Source organism: Loxodonta africana, chromosome 4, assembly GCF_030014295.1.
Source record: "Loxodonta africana isolate mLoxAfr1 chromosome 4, mLoxAfr1.hap2, whole genome shotgun sequence".
In the NCBI taxonomy this organism is placed as follows: Eukaryota; Metazoa; Chordata; class Mammalia; order Proboscidea; family Elephantidae; genus Loxodonta; species Loxodonta africana.
The window spans coordinates 93521498-93548932 of record NC_087345.1 but is presented as its reverse complement, the minus strand read 5'-3'; the positions used below and the strand labels follow the sequence as shown (position 1 = coordinate 93548932).

Below are 27435 nucleotides of genomic sequence, written 5' to 3'. Positions count from 1 at the left end.
TGCGGAAGGGGTGTACGGGAAAGCAGTTTCACGAAGTTCCCAGCAGGAGACAGAGCACCCGATAACAAGAGATGTATGCTTTCATAACCCCCACCCTTCCCCTCCCGCTTAGGCCTCCTTTGCTTCCCGCCAGCCACAGTCTCTCCGCCGGGAGACAACTGCTTCTGCCCCAAGCTGCTTGAATTTGCCCCATCCACGCTGGCCAGGTCCCTGAGCTGGGGTTGTTCCTTTCTGTCTCTTTGGTTTCTCCCTTGCCTCCCATCACCTCCACCTCCTTTCTCTTGAACACCTGGTTCTGTGTGCCACCTTTGCTGCTTCTTGAAAGGCTGTGAAGCCCCACTTAACTGGGGAACAAATCCCTCTCCCCCAGCCTGCAACACCACACGGGTGGGATCCCTGGGGGGGGGGGGGGCGTTGTTTTGTTTTGTTTTGTTTTGTTTTGTTTTGTTTATTGCTTGTGTGGTTTTGTTTTGCTTTGTTCTATTTTGTTTTGTTTGTTTCCTTTCTCCTTTCACACTTGGGAGCCCCTTCTAGCTGGGCTGCACTGCGCTGCCTATGAGCCACACCCCAAACTGCACAGCTCAGTAGGTGGGATCCCTAGGGGCATTTCTTTTCTTTTCTTTTTTTCCTATTCTCTTTTTCCCTTTCTGTCTTTCTTCATTTTTCAGTTCTCATCTGTCTATGCTTACCTTCTTTTCCTGTCTCCTGAATACCTGGGGCTGTGTGACACCTATACCCCCACTAGCCAGGCTATACTGTGCAACCTGGGAGACATCCCCAGTCTTTGTAGCTGCACTGGTGGGAACCCCTGGGGGGGGGGGGTTCTTTTCTTCTTTTCCAAATTTCTATCTAGTTATTTTTTTTCTTTTCCCGTTTTTTCATTTTTTTTTTTTTCTTTTTGCTTCTCTCCATTTCTCAGGTTCTCATCCCTCCACTCCAAAGGCAAGGTCCCTGTCCACCCTGTGTGTGTGTGTGTGTGTGTGTGTGTGTGTGTGTGTGTTTCCCTTATTTGTTTTTGGCTCCTGTTTCTCTCTTCTCTTTCCCATACCCATATTAGCTCCATATATCAAAAAATCCTCTCTCTTTTCTGCCTACCTGCACCATCCGCTGAACATCACACCTCTGAGCAGCACAGGCATGGCCTACCAGAACCTGCCAGCACTGATTCCTGGTCCTAGTATGTGCCACAAACAACCCATTCCAGCCCCTCCCCTTCAGCTGGACTGGCCCTGCTCCCCGAGAGCTGAGTGACGGGCCCCACCCTGGACAAGGAGGTGAAAAGTATCATGTATCCTGACTACAGATGAGCAAACAACAAAGAATGCACAGCCCCCCTGCTCAGACATAACCAAATAAAACAAAAAAACCAGATGAAACAAACAAATCTACAATCAAGAAACAAAGAAAATAACTACTGAATGTCCTGAGGATAGCAGACAATAGCAAAATATATTTAAAAAAAAAAAAAAAACAGGATGGGACAGTTCCAGTAGGTGTCCAAAATGAAACACGAGATGACTTTCCAGTAGAAGAAAAGTCACTAGAACTACCTGGCAAGGAATTTAAATCTCTAATATTCACAGCTATCCAAGAGTTGAAGCAAAAAGCAGACAAAAATGAGAAAAAAGAGACAAATTTGTGGAAAAGGCAGAAAATTATTGGGAAATACAGACAAAAAATGGGATAATTCAGGAAAACAATGCAGGAACAAAATGCCAAAATAAATTCACAACTAGAAATCATACAAAAAAATTAGAAATCCAAAAGATAAACAACAAGGTTTCAGAAATGGACAGGGTCATAGAAGGGCTGAGGAGCAGATTCAAAATGACGGAAGACAAGATCAGTGAAATTGAAGACAAATGCTTGGCTACAGCTCTCAGGAAAAATCAGAAAAAAGAATGAAGAAAAATGAGGAAACCCTGAGAATTATGTGGGACACAATCAAAAGCCAAAATTTGTGAGTGATCAGAGTTCCAGAACAGGGAGAGAAAGTGGAAAACACAGAGAGGATCATTAAAGAATTGCCAGCAGAAAACTTCCCTATTACCATGAATAATGAAAAGCTGACCATCCAAGAAGCTCAAAGAACCCTATAGGATAGACCCCAAAAGAAAAACACCAAGACACATCATAACCACACTCACTAAAACCAAAAACAAAAAATCTTGCAAGCAGCTTGAGAAAAACAAAAAGTCACATACAGAGGAAAACAGACTAAGCTTGATTATTCAGCAGAAATCAGGCAGGCAAGAAGGTAATGGGATGACATAGATAAAATCTTAAAAGAAAAACATTGTCAACCATGAATAATATATATAATATTTATATATATTTATAGAAATATTATATTGTATATATTGTATTAAATATATATATATGTATCCTACAAAACTTTCATTTGAATATGATGGTGAAATTAGGACATTTCCAGGTAAACAGAAATTAAAGGAACATGTAAAAGCCAAACCAAACCTACAGGAATTATTAAAGGGAGTCCTTCAGTCTGAGAACAAACAACATCAAACCACAGCCTGAATCTAGGACACAAGATTGTACCAGCCAGATATCAATGTAGGAAATGAACTCTCAAGGACTATCAAAAACCAAAAGAATTGCAACAGGGAACCAGAGAGGTTAATCTGTAAATGACAACAACGTCAGGGCAATAAAAGAGAGAATAAACAGTGTAGGTACAGAACTCTCTAACGGAGAGGAAGGAAAGCCAATACCAAGTAAGAATAGACTGGTTCAAACCTAGGAACATAAGGGTAAATTTCAAGGTAACCACAAAGAAAGTTAACAAACCCACTCATCAAAGATAAAGAAGAAAAGCATAAAGTCTCAATGAAAACTAAATCCACAAAAATGGAAGAAGTGAAAAAGAAATCTGCAAACAAGAGGAACTCAGCACAGGAGAGTAAGAGGAACAAAGAAAATGTTAGGAGCACACAAAAAAGCACTACATAATGACAGCAATAAACTCACACCTATCAATAATTACACTGAATGTAAATGGCCTAAAATGCACCCATAAACAGACATAGAGTGACAGAATGCATTTTTAAAAAAAAAAGCATCCATCAATATGCTGTCTACAAGAGACACGACTTAGAAAAAAAGACATAAAATTATTAAAAATCAAAGGACAGAAAACAATACGTCAAGCAAATAACTACTGAAAAAGAGCAGGAGTGGCAATACTAATCTCAGATAAAATAGACTTTAAAACAAAATCCACTGCAGAAGACAAAAAAGGAACTATATAATGATTAAAGGGACAACCCATCATGAAGACTTAACCATAGTAAACATCTACACACCCAATGACAGGGTTCCCAAATACAGAAAACAAGCTCTAACAGCACTGAAAAGAAAAATTAACAGTTCCACAATAATAGTAGGAGACTTCAACACACTACTCTCAGTAAAGGACAGAATGTCTAGAAAGAAAATCAACAAAGGTACAGAAGAGCCAAAGAGCACAATCAGCCAACTTGACCTCATAGACATATATAGAACACTCCACCCAACAGCTGCAAAGTGCACATTCTTTTCCAACAAGCATGGAACCTTCTCCACAATAGACCACATCTTAGGCCACTGAGCAATCCTCAACAAAATCCAAAACATTGAGATAATACAAAGTATCTTCTCTGACCACAATGCCATCAAAGCAGAAATTGACAACAGGAAGAGTAAGGGAAAACAAATGAATTAAATGGAAACTGAATAACACCCTGCTTAAAAACCACTAGGTAATAGAAGAAATCAGAGGTGGAATCAAAAAATTCCTAGACTCAAATAAGAATGAAAACACATCATACTGAAACCTTTGGGACACAGCAACACAGTGCTCAGAGCTCAATTTATAGCAATAGATGCACACATCAGAAAAGAAGAAAGGGACAAAATCAAAACATTAGCTACACAGCTTGATCGAATAGAAAGAGAACAGCAAAAGAAGCCCACACCCACTAGAAGAAAGGAAATAATAAAGATCAGAGGAGAAATAAATGAAATAGACAATAGAAAAGCAATAGAATGAATGAACAAAACTAAAAGTTCATTCTTTGAAATGATCAGCAAAATCGACAAACCACTGGCCAAACTGACAAAAGAAAAACAGGAGCAGACACAAATAACCCAAATAAGAAATGAAATGGGGGACATTACAACAGACCCAACTGAAACAAAAAGGATCATAACACGGTATTACGAAACACTATACTCCAGAGAGGCGGGACCAAGATGGCTGAGTAGGTAGAAGCTACCTCGGATCCCTCTTGCAACAAAGACTCAGAAAAACAAGTGAATCGATCACATGCATGACAATCTATGAACCCTGACCATCAAACACACAGATCTAAAGAGTTGACCTGAGTGACAGAGATGGAGAACGAACAACCACGGGGAAGCAGCGACTGTTTTAGGAGCCTGGAGCCAGCGTCCCAGTCAGGAAACCTTGGCGCCGGGCTTTGGATTGGGCTCAGGGGAGCTGAGCATGGCATCCTGAGACGGCGCAAACACGGGATGCAGCCCTAGCCCCCAGAAGTGACCTCAGGGGAAGCCCAGCCAGTGCATGCAGGCAGCACAGCGACACGGCTGACAGGAGGAGAAGTCACCGGGAGACAGCAACTGGTTTTGGAGCCTGGAGTGCAGCGTCCCAGCTGGGGAACCTTGATGCTGGGCTTCGGACTGGGAGCGGAGGAACTGACCACGGCTTCTGAGACAGCACAAGCACAGGATGCGGACCTGACCCTCAGGGGAGATCTCAACCCAGCCAACGCACACAGGATACACACCCCTTGGGAATCTCAGCTAAAACAGTCATCACCAAACAAGATAAGCAACTTTGTCTATATTCCGGGGTGCTACTCTCTCCTATTTATATGAACCCTCCCCTCCCCTTCCCAGGTGGCTTCATTAACATTGGAATTTCCTGAGCCAGAGAGTGAACTGTGCTGCAGCTTTTCTTTTTTTCTTTCTTTTTTTTTGGTCTTTTCCTAACCCATTCTCCTGGCCTGAGAGAAGCAGCTACAAAAAACACAGGGACCAAAAATCCTTCCCTAATTGGACTAAAAATACAGAACCAGCTCCAGCCAAACATATGTGATCCACAGTCTTGGGCTTTCATCCCTACAGGGAACAAGGTGGCTATTATAATGCAAAGGCAATTCTCATAGGGATCTGACTGTAATTGTTTTAGCAGATTACTGGAAAGACAAGTTTCCGAGGTCTGATATCTCTACCTATTAAACAGAGCCCTCACTGACCCACAACAGGGAACTGAGGACTGAAGCTCCACCCAAACCACCTAACCTCCTGCCATAGGGGTCTGAGGATAGTGACATCTACCAATCTGTAGAGGTACATGCTTTGGGTGCCTAAGGTACAGCTGCAGAGCCCACCCACCGAAGTGCTTTAGGAATAGAGACACACCTACCTCACTGGCACTTGGGGAAAGCCTGTCGACATCCTGCCCCCCCCCCGGAATGTGACCCCCTGCTGCTACTAGAATCTGGTGCACACAACTATCACCACTACTCCTCTAGGTGGATAGGTGACAGTCTGCACCACACACTTGATGACCCAAAATCAGATTCTACTCAAGAATAGTGAACAGACTCTTAGGCTTATATATCTGGTAACAGCCCAAACCAGCTGGTAATAGGACATAAGTGAGTCAAGGGCTAAAACAATCAATCTAGTAGCCCATCTGCATATACTGAAACAAAACAAAACAAGATAAGACTCAGTGAGCAAATATAGAATAAATCACTACAATATCTTACTGATGACTTGGAGACAGCAGTCGATATCAAACCACATAAAGAAGCAGACCATGATTGCTTCTACAACTCCCCAAACTAAAGAATCAAAATCTTTCCCAAATGAAGATACAATCCTGGAATTGCCAGATGCAGAATATACAAAACTAATTTACAGAATGCTTTAAGACATCAGGGATGACCTCAGAAATGAAATAAGGCAATCTACAGAAAAAGCCAAGGAACACACTGATAAAGCAGTTGAAGAACTCAAAAAGATTATTCAGGAACATAGTGGAAAAATTAATAAGCTGTAAGAATCCATAGAGAGACAGCATTCAGAAATCCAAAAGATTAACAGTAAAATTACAGAATTAGACAACTCAATAGGAAGTCAGAGGAGCAGACTTGAGCAATTGGAAGACAGGGTGGGGGATCTGGAGGACAAGGGAATTGACACCAATATAAAATATAGCTGAAAAAAATCGATAAAAGAATTTAAAAAAATGAAGAAACCCTAAGAATCATGTGGGACTATCAAGAAGAATAATTTGCGTGTGACTGGAATCCCAGAACAGGGAGGGACAACGGAAAATACGGAGAGAATAGTTGAAGATCTGTTGGCAGAAAAATTCCCTGACATCACGAAAGATGAAAGGATATCTATCCAAGATGCTCATCGAACCCCATATAAGATTGATCCAAAAAGAAAATCACCAAGACATATTATCATCAAACTTGCCAAAACCAAAGACAAACAGAAAATTTTAAAAGCAGCCAGGGATAAAAGAAAGGTCTCCTACAAAGGAGAATCAATAAGAATAAGTTCAGACTACTCAGCAGAAACCATGCAGTCAAGAAGGCAATGGGATGACATATACAGAGCACTGAAGGAGAATAACTGCCAGCCAAGGATCATATATCCTGCAAAACTCTCTCAAATATGAAAGCAAAATTAAAACATTTACAGATAAACACAAGCTTAGAGAATTTGCAAAAGCCAAACCAAAGCTACAAGAAATACTAAAGGAAATTGTTTGGTCAGAAAACCAATAATATCAGATACCAGCACAACACAAGGTCACAGAATAGAACATCCTGATATCAACTCAAATAGGGAAATCACAAAAACAAATTAAGATTAATTTTACAAAGAAAAAAATACTCAAAACAGGGAATCATCGAAGTCAATATGCAAAAGATTACAATAATCAAAAAGAGGGACTAAACATAGGAGGCATAGAACTGCCATATGCAGAGGGAAACAAGGTGATATAGGACAATGCAAGTTAGGTTTTTACTTAGAAAAATAGGGGTAAATATTAAGGTAACCACAAAGAGGTATAACAACTCCATAACTCAAAATAAAAACCAAGAAAAACATAACAACTCAGCAAACACAGAGTCAACTACTATGAAAATGAGGAACACACAATTTACAAAGAAAAACGTCTCAGCACAAAAAAAAAGTGGAAAAATGAAATTGTCAACAACACACATAAAAAGGCATCAAAATGACAGCACTAAACACATACTTATCTATAATTACGCTGAATGTAAATGGACTAAATGCACCAATAAAGAGACAGAGAGTCTCAGACTGGATAAAGAAACACAATCTGTCTATATGCTGCCTACAAGAGACACACCTTAGACTTAGAGACACAAACTGAAACTCAAAGGATGGAAAAAAATATACCAAGCAAACAACAAGCAAAAAAGAGCAGGAGTAGCAACATTAATTTCTGACAAAATAGACTTTAAAGTTAAATCCACCACAAAGGATAAAGAAGGACACTACATAATGGTTAAAGGGGCAATAGACCAGGAAAATATAGCCATATTAAATATTTATGCACCCAATGACAGGGCTGCAAGATACACAAAACAAACTTTAACAGAACTGAAAAGTGAGATAGACACCTCCACAATTATAGTAGGAGACTTCAACACACCACTTTCGGAGAAGGACGGGACTTTCAGTAAGAAGCTCAATAGAGACACGGAAGACCTAATTGCTACAATCAACCAACTTGACCTCAGAGACTTATACAGAACACTCCACCCAACAGCTGCAAAGTATATCTTTTTTTTCTAGCACACATAGAACATTCTCTAGAATAGACCACATATTAGGTCATAAAACAAACCTTTGCAGAATCCAAAACATCGAAATATTACAAAGCATCTTCTCAGACCACAAGGCAATAAAACTAGAAATCAATAACAGAAAAATTAGGGAAAAGAAATCAAATACTTGGAAACTGAACAATACCCTGCTGAAAAAAGACTGGGTTATAGAAGACATTAAGGAGGGAATAAAGAAATTCATAGAATGCAATGAGAATGAAAACACTTCCTGTCCAAACCTCTGGGACACAGCAAAAGCAGTGCTCAGAGGTCAATTTATATTGATAAATGTACACATACATAAAGAAGAAAGAGCCAAAATCAGAGAACTGTCCCTACAACTTGAGCAAATAGAAAGTGAGCAACAAAAGAATCCATCAGGCACCAGAAGAAAACAAATAATAAAAATTAGAGGTGAACTAAATGAATTAGAGAACAGGAAAGCAACTGAAAGAATTAACAAAGCCAAAAGCTGGTTCTTTGAAAAAATTAACAAAATTGATAAACCATTGGCCAGACTGACTAAAGAAATATAGGAAAGGAAACAAATAACCCGAATAACAAATGAGATGGGCCACATCACTACAGACCCAATGAAATTAAAAGAATCATATCAGATTATTACGAAAAATTGTACTCTAACAAATTCACAAACCTAGAAGAAATGGATGAATTCCTGGAAAAACACTACCTACCTAAACTAACACAATCAGAAGTAGAACAACTAAATAGACCATAACAAAAAGAGATTGAAAAGGTAATCAAAAAACTCCCAACAAATAAAAGCCCTGGCCCGGAAGGCTTTACTTCAGAGTTCAACCAAACTTTCAGAGAGGAGTTAACACCACTACTACTAAAGGTATTTCAAAGCATAGAAAATGATGGACTACTACCTGACTCATTCTATGAAGCCACCATATCCCTGATACCAAAACCAGGTAAAGACACCACAAAAAAGAAAATTACAGACCTATATCCCTCATGAACATAGATGCAAAAATCCTCAACAAAATTCTAGCCAATAGAATTCAACAACATATCAAAAAAATAATCCACCACGACCAAGTGGGATTTATACCAGGTATGCAAGGCTGGTTTAATATTAGAAAAACCATTAATGTAATCCACCACATAAATAAAACAAAAGGCAAAAACCACATGATCTTATCAATTGATGCAGAAAAGGCATTTGACAAAGTCCAACACCCATTCATGATAAAAACTCTCACCAAAATAGGAATTGAAGGAAAATTCTTCAACATAATAAAGGGCATCTATACAAACCAACATCACTCTAAATGGAGAGAACCTGAAAGCATTTCCCTGGAGAACGGGAACCAGACAAGGATACCCTTTATCACCGCTCTTATTCAACATTGTGCTAGAAGTCCTAGCCAGAGCAATTAGACTAGACAAAGAAATAAAGGGCATCCGGATTGGCAAGGAGGAAGTAAAAGTATCTCTATTTGCAGATGACATGATCTTATATACAGAAAACCCTAAGGAATCCTCCAGAAAACTACTGAAACTAATAGAAGAGTTCGGCAGAGTCTCAGGTTATAAGATAAACATACAAAAAACACTTGGATTCTTCTACATCAACAAAAAGAACATCGAAGAGGAAATCACCAAATCCATACCGTTCACAGTAGCCCCCAAGAAGATAAAATACTTAGGAATAAATCTTACCAAAGATGTAAAAAACCTATATCATCTCAATCAACTCAGAAAAGGCATTCAATAAAGCCCAACACCCATTCCTGATAAAAACTCTCGATAAAATAGGTATAGAAAGGAAATTCCTCAGCAAAATAAATGGCATCTATACAAAAGAACAGCCAACATCATTCTCAATGTAGAGAGGCCAAAAACATTTCACTTAACAACAGCAACAAGACAAGGATGCCCTTATCACCACTCCTATTTCACATTGTGTTGGAAGCCCTAGCTAGAGCAATAAGGCAAGAAATAGAAATAAAGGGCATCTGAAATGATAATGAGGAAACTAAACTCCCCCTATTTGTGGATGACATGATACTATACATAGAGAACCCAAAGGACTCCACAAGAAAACTACTGGAAGTAATAGAAAGATTCAGCATACTAGCAGGATACAAGATAAACATACAAAAATCATTTGCATTCCTGTACACCAATAAAGAGAATGATCAAAAGGAAACTAGGAAAACAATACAGTTTACAATAGCCCCTAAAAAAATAAAATGCTTGGGAATAAATCTAACCAGGGATGTAAAAGACCTATACAAAGAAAACTACAAAACACTACTCCAAGAAACCAAAAGAGATCTGCATAAATGGAAAAACACACCATGCTCATGGATAGGTAGACTCAACATTGTGAAAACGACAATTCTGCCCAAAGCAATTTACAAATACAATGCAATACCGATTCAAATACCAATAACGTTCTTTACAGAGATGGAAAAACTTATCATTAACTTTATATGGAAAGGGAAGAAGCCCCAGATAAGTAAAGCACACTTCAGCCAAAGATTGAACCAACCCACGGAACAAAACAAGACTAAAGGGGCAAACCAGCCCTGGGGCAGGGACTGGAAGGCAGGAGGGAACAGGAAAGCTGGTAATAGGGAACCCAGGGTTGAGAAGGGAGAGTGTTGACATGCCGTGGGGTTGCTAACCAATGTCATTGAACAATGTGTGTACTGTTTCATGAGAGACTGATTTGTTCTGTAAACCTTCATCTAAAGTACAATAAAAGCATACACACACAAAAAAAATACTTGCTTGAACTATGTACAATTGCCTTTTTATAGGAAAACAATAAAATGTGACAATTTCATATGATTCAATCTAATTCGAGACTCATACAGGTACAAAGTATAATGTCTCCAAAACAAAGTAAAATTCTGCAGAAATGGAATTTTACTCTTAAACCAAAGCTAGATACCTCAATTGTTCTTATGAAATACATTTAAACATAAAATGGTAATATTCAGTACAATAAATATTTTGAGTACTTCAGTATGCCAAACACTATTCTTATCGCTGGCAAAGTGACAGGAAAACACATAAAATCCTTGATCTCATAGAGTTTTCATTAAAATGACTGGCAATATACTTATGACATTATGTAAAAGTGACTCAGTTCCTTGACTTGATTATGTTTTTCAAAGACAAGAAGAGTGTCTTCTACTTCTTTAACCAGTAAACCAGTTGCCATCAAGTTGATTCCAACTTATAGCCACCCCTGGTGTGTCAGAGTAGAACTGTGCTCCATAGTGTTTTCAAATGACTGATTTTTCTGAAGTAGATCATCAGACCTTTCTTCCACTTCTAGGTGGACTCTAACCTCCAACCTTTTAGTTAGCAGCCAAGTGTGTTAACCATTTATACCACCCAGTGACTCCTCATTCTTCTTTATTCTCCTGTAAATTCCTTAATACAGCTAGAACATTATGAGTTGTATATAAACATTTTCTGAATTTTTAATTAGATTTCTATATACTATCGAGTAATGGAAGTCACTAACTCTTTGTCTTTTGTGTATTCTGGTAAACGTGTGTGTTATCGTATGAAATATACTTTGACAATTATATCACAACAGTGTTGAATATGCTGTTTTACAAAAGCCTTTAAGAGTCTCATACTGCCAAAGTGGATGCTTATTGTGGCCCAAGAATTCATGCCCACAGATGAGGCTACCTGAGTTGAGAAGACACACACACAAAACAAACAAACAAAAAAATCATTGCCATTGAGTCAATTCCGACTCACAGCAACCCTATAGGAGAAAGTAGAACTGTCCCATATGGTTTCGAAGGAGCAGCTGGTGGATTTGAACTGCTGTCCTTTTGGTTAGCAGCCAAACACTTAACCACGGTGCCACCAGGGCTCCTGAGAAGACACAAGTAATACTTAATCCAAGGCCTGTTGTTGCATCTCATCCTTATACCACTCTTTGCAGTACTGTTATATAGGAAGAGGGTTCACAGACTTACCAGGTAAAAATAAATCAAACCAGATCATCAAATGAGTAACTGCTTTGGTTTTGTTTTTTTTTTTTTAACTCATTTGGTCATGAAAATATTCAGACAATTTTGTGTTTATAAAAAAGAGTCATGCGATATAGGAAGTTAAGTTTTCCAGTGAACTATATCTCATTACGCCATTTCTCCTGTAAACTATTTACCTTCTCTTAAAGTACACCAGACACCCAAGAGTTCTCATACAAGAGTTTTTGTTAAGAGTTTCAAACACAAGTTGTGAAGCCAGTATCTGAGTTAATCTCCTGTGGTTGTTACAAAGCTCAGCTTTCCTAGTTAATGAAGGTAATTTTGGCTTCAGGTTCCAACTCCAGGGAATAAAGAGCACCGGTCCATCTTTCTCACAAGCTGTCAACTCAGCAGCCCATGTGCTAACTACCTAAACTATACCTGCCTTTTTGAGAGGTTAGAGCTGAGAGTCAGTCTCTTCACTGATAGGCTGGGTACAATATTTAGGCTCACAGGAAACCAAATAAGGAGATTCCATGTCACTAGGCCTGAGACCATCGGAGAAATCTCTCACCAAACTCCACTTGTTGAGGATTTGAGAGTCCTTTCACAGTTGCCGATAATGGAAACACAGTTGATCAAGACTTCAGGGCAATCTAGAGTCCAGGACATTCTGTCTTCTTACCCTCATTGTGACTTCCAACTGGAAAAAATAAAAGTTGCTCTTTTTGCTAGGGCAAAAAGAAGTGTTGATTCTTAGGACCCCAGATAAACTCTTCTACCTGGATAAAGGCCAGAGCTACAAAATGTCTTCTGCACCAGAAAAATCTAAAACCCGGGTAATATTTTCTATGATTTTTCTGAAAGTGTTTCCCAAATCCTTTCCAGTCACTTTCCTGTTTCGTTAACATCTCATTGTCAGACCTTCTCTTCCTGAACCTCTGAGACAACTCTTTTCACTTTCATACCTTCCTTTCCACATAATGGAGACCAAATCTTTGCACCTTGAGATTCCCTAAACCGTTTTTGTATTTCTTATTGTGTTTCAGAGGGCTTTTGTATTCAAGTTCTCTATCAGCAAACTGGAGAAGTCACTGTGTACCCTGTGAGTAAGGCTGATCATTAAGAAAGGAGACTATGTAATTTTAGCAGAAAATATAAGAGTTAAATATTGGTGGCCTAAAGTATCCCTTTCATTCTACATCCTCAATCCTACATGCAACAGAGAATTCATTTTTCTGCTAGTATCCATTCACAATCTGATCTCTGCTGAAATAATTAATGTAAAGAACCTTGGTAGACCATAAGAGCTAGAGTAGTGTCTCAGGAAAATTCTATGGTTACTACATTTTGTTAACTACACTTTATCAAATTTCCAAGTCCTTCTTCCCATTACAGATGACACTGCATGCCCAGAGAGGTTTTATACCGGCTGAATATTTATACTCGCCTGTCTTATAAGTACTGAAATGCTTCAGCTTTCCTCCTAATCTCATTTATCTATACATTCATTTATTTAAGAACTCAACATACTTTCTGAGTAACTACACTGGGACAAGTACGAGACACCTGTTGAAATAAGTCTCACTTTCTGATCATTGGTCCTTAAATACTTGTCACCTTGGAAAGCACTCATGGTCTCATTAGACCTGAAGAGTTGATATTGATAACTACCTCAATGTGCACCCCTCCCAGAATATTTGATTTTACTTTAGACACATACTCATTCTGGTAAAAAAAAAAAAAAAAAAAAGTTGACATTTCAGTAGAAAGGAAGATAGTCATAATTTTTGATAATGCTTGCATTCAACTGTATGCTCCAATTCTGTTAAGATAAAACCCGTTGCTGTGGAGTTGATTCTGACTCATAGTGACCCTATAGGGCAGAGTAGAACTGCCCCATAGAGTTCCCAAGGAGCGCCTGGTGGATTCAAACTGCCAACCTTTTTGTTAGCAGCCATAGCTCTTAACCACTACACCGCCGGGGTTTCCAGTAGAAAGGAAGATGCTAATCATTTTTTATAATGTTTGCATTCAACTGTATACTCCAGTTCTCTTAAGACAGTCGTTGAAAAAAGCATAGTAAATGCTAAAATGAGTTTCTCTTTTTGTTCTGTGTACTGTTCCAGGCAAATTGGTAAAATAAACAACTTTGGAGGAATTCCCTGAACTCCTCTTTCTACTCTAGCTTTACCGCCGAATCTCATACCTGTCTCTACACCTGGAATCACTCTGTCAGACTTTGGGCTCAGTTAAAGCCCCTGTGTTCCTTCTCAGAGGTAAGTGAACAGATTTTGGAATTTTTACTTCAACATTTCTATAAAGATTAGCATAAAGATATTGTCCTCCCTTGAAATAAGATATCATTAGCCAGAAAGTCTGTGTGTGAGGCCTAGGGTGAGAAGAGTGATAAACTCACATGAAGTGGCTGCCACCTGGCTCTGAGAGTTTGTGGGGTTTTCTTCCCAGGATAAAGACTTTCAGGTTTTAGATCCATAATCAAGCAGCTTCTATAATATCCCCTGAAAAGATGTTGGAATGGTCACAGGCTAAGACCTGGATCCTAATGGGCAGGTCTATATTACAGAGTAGACATGGAAGAACTAGATGAATTCCTCTAATTTAGACATTAAATCTCAAATTCTTAAAAGCAGCCATATTCTTGGAGAAAATGCCTTTTGTTCACTACATTATTTTGTTAGTATGTTGTTGTTGTTAGGTGCCATTGAGTTGGTTCCCTCTCATAGTGACCTGATGTACTATAGAACAAAACGCTGCCTGGTCCTGCACCATCCTCACAATTGTTGCTATGTTTCAGCCCGTTGTTGCAGCCACTGTGTCAATCCATCTCATCGAGGGTCTTCCTCTTTTTCACTGACCCTCTACTTTACCAAGTATAACGTCCTTCCCCAGGAATTGGTCTCGCCTGATAACATGTCCAAAGTATGTGAGACGCAGTCTCACCATTCTTACTTCTAAAGAGTTTTCTGGCTGTATTTCTTCCGAGACAGATTTGTTTGTTCTTCTAGCAGTCCATGGCATATTCGATATTCTTTGCCAACACCATAATTCAAATGTTACTATAGGTTCAAAAAAAGTTGTTTGTTTTCAAAAATAGTTTACAAACTCAGAGATAAAACTGACTTCTCCAGGTGGTAGTTCTTTGTTGCTAAATCTTAATCGATTTGGGCCAACCCACTGGACTACAGATTACATACTGCACAGAACTCAGAGGTAATTCAGGCATATGTTCTAAATAAGGGCTCAAAGCTTGGAAGTTTTATGAGTATTTCAAAGAAATAACGGCAGAGGTGGGTAGGATGGAGAAGAAGTTCAGGGGCTGGGAAATTTACCCTCTGAGCAGGATTATACCTTTTTATTGCAAGTCCTATGAAAGACACCAAGATTAGATTTTCCTAGTGATTCCAGAGCTAGAGTTCCCAGGAAAGGGACAAATCAGAGTTACTCTAATAGGTAGCAAAGCAGGCATGAGGACTCAGAGAAGGGCTAAGTCTATATGTGTAACCATTGGTCAGAGTTCCAGCTGGTGTTGAGGAAAAAGGCAAGGAAGAGTGCTTACACCTCAATGACAGAGTATAGTCACTAAAGTGGGTGCATTCATACAACAGTTCAACAAAAGTATAATGCGAGACTGTCTTCAACTGCATGTCCAGCACAGTGTTACAGACAGAAAAGACTCAATAATGTCCCTTGACTGACTTTATGTATATCTGTATGGATGGATGGATAGATGGATGGATAGATGTTATACATGTAAGTAAAGTGTGGAATGCACCTCTGAAGCAGAGATCTGAAGGTGTCAGTGATTTAAGTAGGATCTTAGCCATCTGTCAGCCTATTAACAGCAGAAAAAAAAAGAAAGCACTCCACCTCCTTTCTTTCACTCCAAACTCAGGCCCCCTTAATGCTTTGGACTTGACTGCAACTTGAGTTTGGACTTCCAAGCATGGAGATAATCCTCAAAAGTTTTTATTACATAGTCTGTCGAGTTTTGTTTAATTTTTGTCTTTTTTCTTTTAACAATCATTGATCGCGGGTCTATTATACATTACACACTGTGAGGGAGTGTGTGTGTGCATTTTGTGGAGATAGAAAATACTAGCACAAGTCCTGCCCTCCATGAAACTGCGTTCCCATGGGAGAGACACAAAACGCACCACACACACATATCACTAAATGTCAAAGCAAGATAATAATAGAAATGATGGCCAAACTTACACATGCTGATGAACACAAAAGGGAAGCAAACATGGTTTGAAATATTTTAGAGAAAGGGGAAACAATGTTAGAACCAAATTTCCACTCTAGAAAGAGACAGATTATAATTTTGAGTTAATTTATTTAACTTCATTTTCAATGTGTGAAAAAAATGTGATTAATTATGCTTTTCCCAGTTCTTTATGTGAGAACATAGAAGGAAGTGATCAAAGAAAGTAATAAATAGAGGAAATTTGAAAATAAATAAGTTGTAAATCAGTGAATAGGAACATGCAATACATCAGCCTGAACAAAGATGGAGAAACAGAAAGGTTCGTGGGGTGATGGATCAGGAGCAAACAGATACCTGGCTTCAGCAGTGGGGAGTCTAGAGGACTGTGGGAAGATGGTTAATGCCTTACAGTACAAACTGAGGAGTATGGCTTTTCTCTAAGCATTTCGATAGGGCAGAAAAAGTTCTTGTTATGCATCAAATGAGGCAGATTCAAATCCTTGCTATTCAAAGAGCCATCAGTGTGGGAATCACAAGCTATATAATCAGCGGGCTAAAAGGTCTCACCTATGAAATGAGTTTGGTAGTCTCACACTTCCCTCCCTCAAACACACACATATACATGTGCACGCCCACACACCCACAGGCATTCATGCACTGACTCATACAGATATGTCTTTCAAATTTTACCTAGTGGAAAATATGTGAAAGTCACTGTACAAGATAAGCTGCTAAATAAATACAACATATTAATATTAATCAGATAATGAAACATCAGAGGGTTTTGAATGGGTGATAGAAGTGAGAAAAATTGGCATCAGGCTCTCCAGGATGTCTGCTAGCATTCCTAGAAGATGATGAGGAGTGTTGTGAAACATAAAGGCCTCACTGAGGGAGATGGCATAGTTTAGTCATGGGGCAGTTCTTCAGTGGAGCCCTGGTAGTGCAGTGGCTTTGCTTCTGAGAAAGGTCAGCAGTTTGAACTCACCAACCTCTCCAAGGGAGAAAGATGTGTCAGTTTGCTTCCATAAAGATTACCGTCTTGGAAATTCTGCCCTATAGGGTTGCTATGAATTGGAATCAACTTGATGGCAATGGTGTTAGTTCTCCAGCAGACCTCTATAGTTAATGATGCCATCGTGTATTGGCCTTCTCAGGAAAGAGCCTAGTGGGACTGATCCAGAGTTCAGAAATGCTGCAGTAGAAATCCAGGGAGGGAAGTACTGCATGGAACGATTGAGGTATGAAAATGAAGATGGGACTAAGCAGAAAGGGATATATAGTAAAAGAGAACAACAGGATGCCCTCTAACAGCTAGTGTGGAAAGAACAGATTTCAATCCTCTTCCTGTTTTTGTTTAAAGAACAGTGGCTGAAAATGGCCTTAGGGAACCACAGCACCATCACTGAGTTTCTCCTCCTTGGGCTGTCTGCTGATCCCAAGATCCAGGCTCTGCTCTTTGTGCTGTTCCTGATGATTTACCTCCTGACCCTAATGGGGAACCTGATGATGATACTTGTGATCCATACAGATTCTAAACTCCACACACCCATGTACCTCTTCCTGAGTCATCTCTCCTCCCAAGACCTCTTCTATTCGTCAGTCACAGTGCCCAAGATGCTAGAGAACCTCCTGTCTCAAAGGAAAGCCATCTCAGTAGATGGCTGTCTGGCTCAGGTCTTCTTTGTGTTTGCCACGACAGGGATTGAGGCCTGCCTGCTCTCCGTGATGGCCTATGATCGCTATGCTGCCATTTGCCATCCTCTGCTCTATGGACAGATGATGAGTAAACAGGTGTGTGTGAGGTTGGTGTGGGGCTCTTGGGTCGTGGCCTTTCTGGATGCACTCATCAACACCCTCCTGGCTTTGAATTTGGACTTCTGTGAGCTCCAAACCATCCCCCACTACTCCTGTGAGCTGCCCTCTCTCTTCCCTCTCTCCTGCTCTGACACGTCCACCAATGCTGCAATGTTGCTCTGCTCTGCCCTTTTCCATGCCATTGGAACCTGCCTCCTGATCTTCTTCTCCTATGCCCGTATTGTCGCCACCATTCTGAGCATTAGCTCCACCTCTAGCAGAAGCAAAGCCTTCTCCACCTGCTCCTCCCACCTCACTGCAGTAAGCTTATTCTATGGCTCAGCTGTTCTCCGATATCTCATGCCAACATCAGGCTCTCCACTGGAGTTGATCCTCTCCATTCAGTACAGTGTAATCACTCCCCTACTGAATCCTCTCATCTACAGCCTGAAAAACAAGGAGGTGAAAGCAGCGCTGAGAAGAATGATGCTAAGATGCTTACGATATCTCAGATAGCACAGAAGATAGAGTACAAAGAAGTAGAATAGAACTGCAGCAAGATATCTAATGGCTGTAAATCTTTTTGGGAGTAGACTGACAGATCTTTCTCCCTCCAAGTGGCTAGTGGGTTCAAATCACCAGCCTTTCAGTTATCAGCCAAGGACTTAACTGTGCCACCAGGGCTCCTTAGTCACTCTTGAGAGTGATGCAATTGAAAATTGTCAAGTGAAGAATAAGTATGGATGAAAGGAATTCACTGCACCCATGTTTGGGCCTGGTTGTGAAGGACAGGCTTTTGCCCTGAGCTTTATAATGGCCCAAGATAGAGAAATATTATCCTGTACAAGGCCCATGGCACTGTCTTTCAAATTATGGACATCTTGGAAGAACTCTGGGAGCCTTCATTTTCCTCTTCTTCCTTCTCTTCCTACATGTCTCCCATCTCTGGCAGTCTCCGTGCCCACCCAGTGTCCTCAAACTCAAACTACCTTCTGCCAAAATCCTTTGACTTTTCTCCTGAGAGATACTTGTCTAAAACCCATTTTGCCAATAATCGATTCTTGTTGTAAAACATTTTCTTAAAATCTGTATTGGTCAAATTTTAGAATTTCATATAAGATAAACATGTGTCAGCCCCTTCCAACATTTTGTTTCATTTTCAATCTATTTTTCTGTTTTGCTTCTTTAGGGGGGTTTGGTCAGTTTTCCTTTACAGTTTACTGGCATATTTTCACAAGTTTTATCATATTGTTAGTGTGTATTTGTGATCCACTAAATCTTTTTGGAAGATTCTTGTCTTCCTTTTCTTATTTTCTAGTAGTTGTGTGTATTTTTTACTTTACATATACTGCCTATAAAATTTGTATTCCTGTGTGTTAGCTATATTACTCCCATTCATTTACAGTAAGAATAAAAATATGTGATGGATATGTTACAGTATTTTAAATTTCATTGCACTTTCTTTTTCACTCTTAAATGATAAAAGATTAGTGAATCATAACACTAGCATTTTCCATGCCTAAGTAAATATTTAAATAATAAAATATTATTACTCCCAGATATAGTTGTATTTTCACCCTCCAAATCTGTTCTACAGAAAGTATTTTGTATACTTTCTTGAAAATTGCATGTAGGTCAATGCATATTATTAATATACTACCATTCACCTTAGAATTATATCATTTTCCCATTACTTGTAATTTCAAAAATCTAATTGTCAATTACTATCCAGTTTCATTAAGCACACAAGACAAATTCAATATAATGACCCCTTTATTACTAGCTATGTTTTCAGCCTTTTACCATAATACCATTTCTTTCTTTATTTCTCATGTCGTTCCAAATTGTACCTAGGGCAAAATTTCACTGTAATGAACAATACTTCATTAAGCAATTTTGAGCATTAAGTTTTCTATGTTTAGAACTGTTCCCAAAATCTGGATAACTGGGTCAAAGGTTATAAACACTAATAAGCTCTTGATTCTATTCAGTTTAAGTGAGACAGGACCAAAACACTCTATGTAGCAAATCCAAGGGTTCAGAGCTTTTGTTTTTAACTACCGCTTGTAGGAGAAGAAAGAAGTTCCATTTTTCTTGTTCTGGCTTAAGAAATGAGTATCAAAACTTCACATCCCTTTCAAAAGCATAATGTCACTCTCAGTCTCATTGCTAAGGCAACAAACCTTTAAATAAGACAACCAATTGAAATTATAGGCTTTCAGAAATTTAAAAAGAGCAGCAATCTCTCACGTTCTGGAGACTTATAAGGGCACCCCCACAAGTGTCCTTGTAAGCTTTTCTGCCGCTGGAAGTTAAGAACTATTTTCCGCTTCTCATCTTGCTGAGGTTTCTATCAGAAGGCCTGGGTTTTTTAACTCAAGAACTGAAATTACTTAAAAGTAAGCTCAAAACTTCTAAAATGAAAATGGGAAGAGTGGAATTTCTAAAAAAAATGAACATGAACCATGCAAAATGGCACTTCCTAAGTAGCACATCCTCTTATACTTGAATCTCCATGAGATCCTTTCTCTCTTATACATACAATTTCCTTTTTTAGTGGCACAATTATTTAAGACCTGGGTTAGAAAACTTGTAATTCACCTGTTAAGCTATAACTTATGCAATATTACAACGTTGTTGCTATGTATGAAATTTATTTCCAGCATCACCTCATGTCTTTACAAACCCTTTCACACCTAAATTCCCATGAAAATGTATTCTATGTTTTCAATTTATGGCAACTTGACAACTTTTTTATGGATGCGTTTTAAACTGAGAATAAATGTTCTTTCAGAAACACAGCTTCAATACTTGTTCATAAGATCATCACCCCTCCTCGGCTAGCTAATGAGAAATGTACAGCTTGTATATCTATAGGACTATGTTTCTAATGACCAAAACCTCTCAGTAGTGAACAGGTTCAGAAATGGTCAGGCAGCTACTGAGTTGTTCTCATGAGTTAGCTGGGTCTTTGAGCTCTCTAATAAAGCACACAATCCCATTTGATGGGGATATTATTTTCCAAAATCCTGGTGCTTCATTCACGTCAGGCATATTGGAACAGATCCTTTAGTGAGAATTAGAAGATGATGCATGAGAATGGTGATAGAAAAGCCATGCCAACTGTGTAACCACTATTAGTAAGCATAAGGTTGCACAAACAAAAAAAGGTGCCTTTGTGATTTATCATATCTTCTTCCTTAAAGATGCGAGTTTTACCCAGAAGCACCAGAAAAAAAAAAAAAAAAAAACATTGCCATCAAGACTAATAGCAACCCTATACGACCGAGTAGAGCTGCCCCACACAGTTTCCAAAGAGCGCCTGGTGGATTCAAACTGCTGACGTTTATGGTTAGCAGCTGTAGCTCTTAACCACTACACCAAAAATTCTTCAAAAATCGCATTTTTAGTGTAGCCAAGATTATTCTTACAAACACTGGTTCCAAAAATCCAGCCATCACTGCATAGTAAAATATTCCTGAGACAGCATTTGCTAAATCCAAAGCAGGTACCCCATACTGAAACATGGAAATATCAATTCCACATGATAAAATTAATTCATAATCCAGATAGTTAGTGAGGTTTGCACACATACTGTGAAAATACAGTTATCAGCCTGTTTACTTTCAAAGCCCACCAGGCTCCAGAGTTTACAGTAAGAGCTTCAGTTTTAAGTTCTATAGCCTATGTCTGTGAGAATCTCTCAGGGCTTGTACGACTAGGGCTTTCCAACTCTTCTACTTAATAAGTTCGAAGTTTGACATCAGACTGTGACCTTGGGGAATACAGCTTTCTTGCCTTGCTGAGTTCCACCAGCTCCATCAGCCAATCTGGCTTCCCTTCTGCTAGATTATATCTGCTTCATTCATGTTCTTTGCCCAGTATGTGCAGTCACAAAGGCAGCTAAATGAAGAGAAGCCTCAGTAATTGGGTCAGGGATGACAGAAGTCTCTCATGCGTGTCCTTTCAGAATTTGAGTGCTTTCTTACTGTATTTAGTGAGCCAGAGTGGCAGGACCAAGAAAGATTCCAGACCACATGTGTCCTTAAACTTTTCATCTAGAATGGTCTATTTTTCTTCCCTCACTATGGCTATAAATAGGAAAAATTAATGTCTGTGCTACCTGTAGTTAGGTTACAGAAATATTGGCTTTCCTGTGCATGGTGATCACCTGGCCAAAAAGGACATTTTATACCACGGTAAGACCAGTCAAAAGATGACTTTTGTGCCAGGAAAAAAAGCCCATGATTTCTCTAACAATTTCCCCTTTTTCCCACCTGATGGCTTTCAGGTTTTGATTTCATCTAGATGTCTATGTCCGGCTCTCTCTGGCAACTCCTTTTTTTTTTTTTTTAACTTCTCTAGTTACCTTTTTTATTTGTGTGCTGGAGACTGAGTTTCAAACCCTGAAAGCTTCATGAATTTTTTCCACCTGCGAGACCCTTGTCCTCAGCTGCATTTAGCTATCTTAGTGTTGAGTTCATTGGTTATAAAATACCACTGACCTGGGAAGCTGAGACCAACAGCTAAGCGGTATCAAGTCTGAGTAAAAGTGGGGAAAAGCACATCAGAGGTGAGAGTGAGATTTTTGTGACCTAGGATTCTCCTCCCCTTCTAAACGCAAAATGCATGTGCTAGAGGTAATTTATTTTTCTGTGATTATTAACCACCCCATGGACTCTGGTCACCAAAAATATTAGTGGTAAAACGAGGTGGGAGAAGAGCAAGATTCGGGGAGGGTTCTGAGGAAAATATTGAGGTAGGTGAAACTTGACTTCCAAGCACACTGACCTCAAGCATTGTGGCCCTTCTCTCTATTTCAGGTGCCCTGGGATACCCAGGGCCTTTATGCTCTTCTGGGTATCTTCTATTCCCTATCCAGTTATCTAAATGCTGTATGACCTCCAGTGTTACACCGGTCTGTCATCCTATCTTTATTAATCTATCTATCTAGTCATTTATTCAACTAAACAACATTTTCTATTTGACTAAAAAACATGGAATAAATTGTGAGATATTTCTCCTTGAAGTGTCCTCAGTAATCTCTCTCCTTGGAAATGATACAAGATCATTGGTCTAAAGGAGTGCTTTTTTCTCAGAATTGTTTGAATTTTAGGTTTAGGCACACATTAATTTAAGTGGAATGAATTCGAAGAGGTGCAAATTTCAGCCATAACTTATAAAATAAAAAAAAAAAAGAATAGATGGTGATAATTACTTGGGATTATTCTTAAAATAACCCAGAAAAAATACAATCGCTTGGTCCATTTCTCTTTAAGTCTGACATAAAAATAGCACATAGAAAATACCAAGAAATGACCTCCTTGAGAAGTGCACAAACACAGCTCTCTAGGCAAATTGGTGAATCACACACCCTATTAGGAGGATCACCGTGGTTTACACACTTTATCCTCTGCTATTCTCTAAATAAGCTCCCAAACTTCCCTTCTCTTTCCCTTTTTCTGAATTTCAAAAAGGACATTTGACTTCGATGTGAAGTGAATTTGCTGTCTTCCCTCAGGCAACGTAAGTGAACAGAATTTTGAAATTTGTATTTACTTTCCTCCACAAGTATGAAATGAAGGTCTGTCTTCACTTGGTTACAGTCAGAGGATCTCTGTTGGGGGCTAGAATGAGCAGATTATGAAATTCTACAATTTAAGCTCCTGCCTGCCTTACTGGTGGGTTTTGTGAATCCTCAGCGTGGGATAGAAGTTTTCAGATACTGAATGTGTAACTCACACCTTCACCAAAATCCTTTGGATATGCTGGAGTTTTCTCAGGCCAAGTGCTAGGAACAAAAATGGGATTGTAGCCAGGTCTACACTGAGAGTAAACCTGTAAAAATTGCAGCAAAAAGCTAACCAAATTCAGAGAGTAAATTCCAAGTGCTAATAAATTTTCCATTAAAGCCAATGGATTCAATTCACTATTTTACTTTACTACTGATGAATACAGATAATTTGTTTATTTCCGCAAGATTTTATAAACTTAAAGATAGGAAAAATTGACTTTCCATCTAGTCATTCATGTTCACTGCAGAATGTGCATTTATTCAGGCCATTACCCTGGGCTATAAATTACTCACCAGACAGAACTGAGCAGTAACCTGAAACTGGATTATAATAAAGTTTTGGAATATGGAAACATATTTAAATATTAAATATGAAAAGCAGGGAAATCCATGAAGAGCAGATACTGAGACATCGGCTTGCCCAGTATGGATACTATTTGTTATGGTTGACTTGGGCTGTCAAGACCAATGTCATATTCTGTGGTATCAGATGAAAGATGGGCCATTCAAGGTAGACTCAGAATTCAAGTGGGCAAGCCGAGAGTACTCTAAGGAGTTGCCATGCAAGACAAGAGGGCTCATGAAGGAGGAGAGTCTGAGTGTATTGTTATGGGTCAGGTTTTAAGCTGAAAAATTTTTTTTTAATTAACTATTAAGGGAATTCAGCCCTGGATCCAATTTGCAAAACAGGACAAATAAGTACATTCATAAAACAGTTCAACAAAAGTTAAGCAAGGTTTTTTGTGCAATCTACTATTAACTATGAGGCTTTACACAAAGTAAATCCATAAATATTTGAAAATTTAGATAAATGAAAAAATTAAACTAATGGATAAATGGACAAAGGGAGACATAGATGGATAGGTTACTGAATTGACAGGTGGGATGGATAAAGGAGTGGATAAATGAAAGATAGCAAATTAACGAATAAGTAGATAAATTATAAAGCAGACAGATGAATAAGTGTTAGAGTTTTAAGCAACCGTCCAGGTGTGGACAGAAATGAACTAGTAGGTGTGAGGTGCTCACAGAGGAAAATTATCTTTAGGTTCTGGTTAGTGCAGCAGAAGAAAAGTCTTCTGGCAGCCATTTCACAGCTACTACAAAATGAGCCCTGACCCCATATTTCCTCACTTTTCTCTACCTCTTCCCAGTCTCCTCCAAGCTTTGTTAATTTCCGAATTCAAGATTGGCATATTCCTAAATAAGAACAAATTTTATGTCCTGTTTATTTCACCCTTTTATTCTTCCTACATTTAACAAATATTGATTAGAACCCATCATGTACCTCCCATTCTGATGTGTTCAGGAAGCTAAGGTAATATAGGTGATTGAGGAGAACAGAGATGATTAGAAATGCGTCTCCAAGAAGCATATGGGATACAAAGTTGACCAGAAGACTTGCAAGATAGAAGCAATGTCCAGTTCAAGGAGGTGGAACCAATTAGTCATGGACTTGTCTGAAAATTTTTAAGATTTTCTCCAGAGTCATTTGTGCTAGAGCAGCCACAAGAGGAAAGAGCCTCATGGTTCAGGAGTTGAGTAGCCAGCAATTGGGTGAGGGAAGGTATTCTGGGGAGGGAAGCAGAGTAAATTAGAAATCCATAAAAAAGGTGAGTGGCTAAAGAGGGAGATATGTAAACACAGAATTAGATCAAAACCCTGAGGCGGCATGGGGTTAGGCGAATACTCCACCCTTCTTTCAGTGTTTATTCCAGAGAACAGCTCCTGTAATGGCCTTAGTGAACAACAGCATCATCACTGAGTTCATCCTCCTTGGACTGTCTGCTGACCACCACATCCAAGTTCTACTCTTTGTGCTCTTCCTGGGGATTTACCTCATGACCATGATGGGGAACCTGATGATGCTGCTGGTGATCAGAGTTGATTCTTATCTCTACTCACCCATGTACTTCTTCCTAAGTCACCTCACCTCTCTTTCATAGATCTTTGTTTATCTTCAGTCACTGTGCCCCAAATCCTGGGGAACCTCCTGTCTCAAAGGATATCAGTGTCAGTAGAGGGCTGTCTGGCTCAGGTCTTCTTTGTATTTGCCACTGGAGGGACCGAAGCCTGTCTGCTCTCAGTGATGGCCTATGACCGTTATGCAGCCATCTGCCACCCTCTGATCTACAGACAGATCATGAGTAAACAGATGTGTGGGGGTCTGGCATGGGCCTCATGGGGACTGGGCTTTCTGGATGCTCTCATCAATATCCTCCTGGCTTTGAATTTGGACTTCTGTGAGGCTCGTGTCATGCCTCACTTCAGCTGTGAGCTGCCTTCTCTATTCCCTCTGTCCTGCTCTGATGTCTCCACCAACTTTGTAGTCCTGACCTGCTCTGCCATCCTGCATGCCCTTGGAACCCTACTCTTGATATTCTTCTCTTATGCACGCATTATCTCCACCATCCTGAGCATCAGTTCCACCACAGGCAGAAGCAAGGCCTTCTCCACCTGCTCATCCCACCTCACTGCAGTGAGCTTCTTCTATGGATCAGCTTCTCTCCGCTATCTCATGCCAAATTTAAGCTCTTCTTTGGAATTGGTTTTTTCTCTGCAGTACAGTGTGGTCACTCCCCTAGTGAATCCTCTAGTCTATAGCCTGAAGAACAAGGAAGTAAAGGCAGCTCTGAAAAGGATGTTGCAAAAGGTTTTACAGCATCTCAGATAGCAAAGAATAGGCAGAGGATGAATGGGAAAAGGGATCGAATTGCATCAAAATAGTTGAATAATAGACATTAGGAAACATTTTCTTGGCTCATGTCAGATGTGACAAAAGCTCTTGAAAGACCCTCTCTCCTTTAAAATGCTCATGAAAGAGCCAAGAGCTACTTACTTGTTTTGGCTCATACTTAATTTGTACAGGAATGGGGCAATGGCCAGTTAATTATTTAATTTCAGATTTGGTTACAGTGTCATTATTTTTAAAGATGTGTTTATCATATACACAATTCTGAATGTGATTCACTAAAGTTGCCCGTTTTGAGGATTCTTGTCTTATTTTTGCTATTTTCTTGTTTACATACATTTTTGCACTGAGGATTTATGAAGCAAGTTATCAAATGCTTGGTTTTTTTTTCTCATTTCTCACCATAAGAATGAAAATAAGTCGTGGATTACAAAGCATTTTACATGTCATAGTGCTTCCTTTTTCACTACTTTAAATTTTACAAACAATGACTTTGTACAATACTAAGTTGCACACATATTTGCCTGATCTCTAAAACTTCTTTAACTTAGAAAAAATAAAAATTATGATTCTACCTTTCAATGAAACTTACTGCTAAGATTTAATTCCTTTTTCATCAAATTTTTTTTCTTTCAGGAAAAACATTTAATATGCATTCTTATACATAATTACAATCATATTTATCTACAATATCATATCTAGCATTCTTCCATGTTGCAAAACATAATCTTCAAATTCTATCATATTTCATTAAGCATTTCATTAAGTCATCGTGTATTTGATAACTTCCTTACTCTTAAGTAGAAAACCATGGTGGTGTAGTGTTTATAAACTATGGGTGCTAACCACAAGATCAGCAGTTCAAATCCACCAGGTGCTCCTTGGAAACTCTATAATTCCTTTACTGTTAAATAGGAAACCCTGGTTGCATAGGTTAAGAACTACAGGTGCTAACCAAAAGATCGTCAGTTCAAATCCACCAGGCGCTACTTGGAAATTCTATGGGGCAGTTCTACTCTGTCCTATAGGGTCGCTACGAGTTGGCA

The 27435-nt window shown here is 39.1% G+C and overlaps 1 protein-coding gene and 1 pseudogene across 1 annotated transcript; both read left to right on the top strand.

Annotated features, from left to right (window-relative positions):
• Window positions 1–16319: 16319 nt before the first annotated feature.
• On the top strand, window positions 16320–18419 carry LOC100666609 (olfactory receptor 8S1-like). Its single transcript, XM_003405418.3, has one exon. It carries the CDS (start codon window positions 17484–17486, stop codon window positions 18417–18419), a length of 936 nt encoding a protein of 311 aa, XP_003405466.1. The 5' UTR covers window positions 16320–17483.
• A 5783-nt stretch (window positions 18420–24202) lies between these two features.
• On the top strand, window positions 24203–26567 carry LOC100666893 (olfactory receptor 8S1-like; annotated as a pseudogene).
• Window positions 26568–27435: the final 868 nt, after the last annotated feature.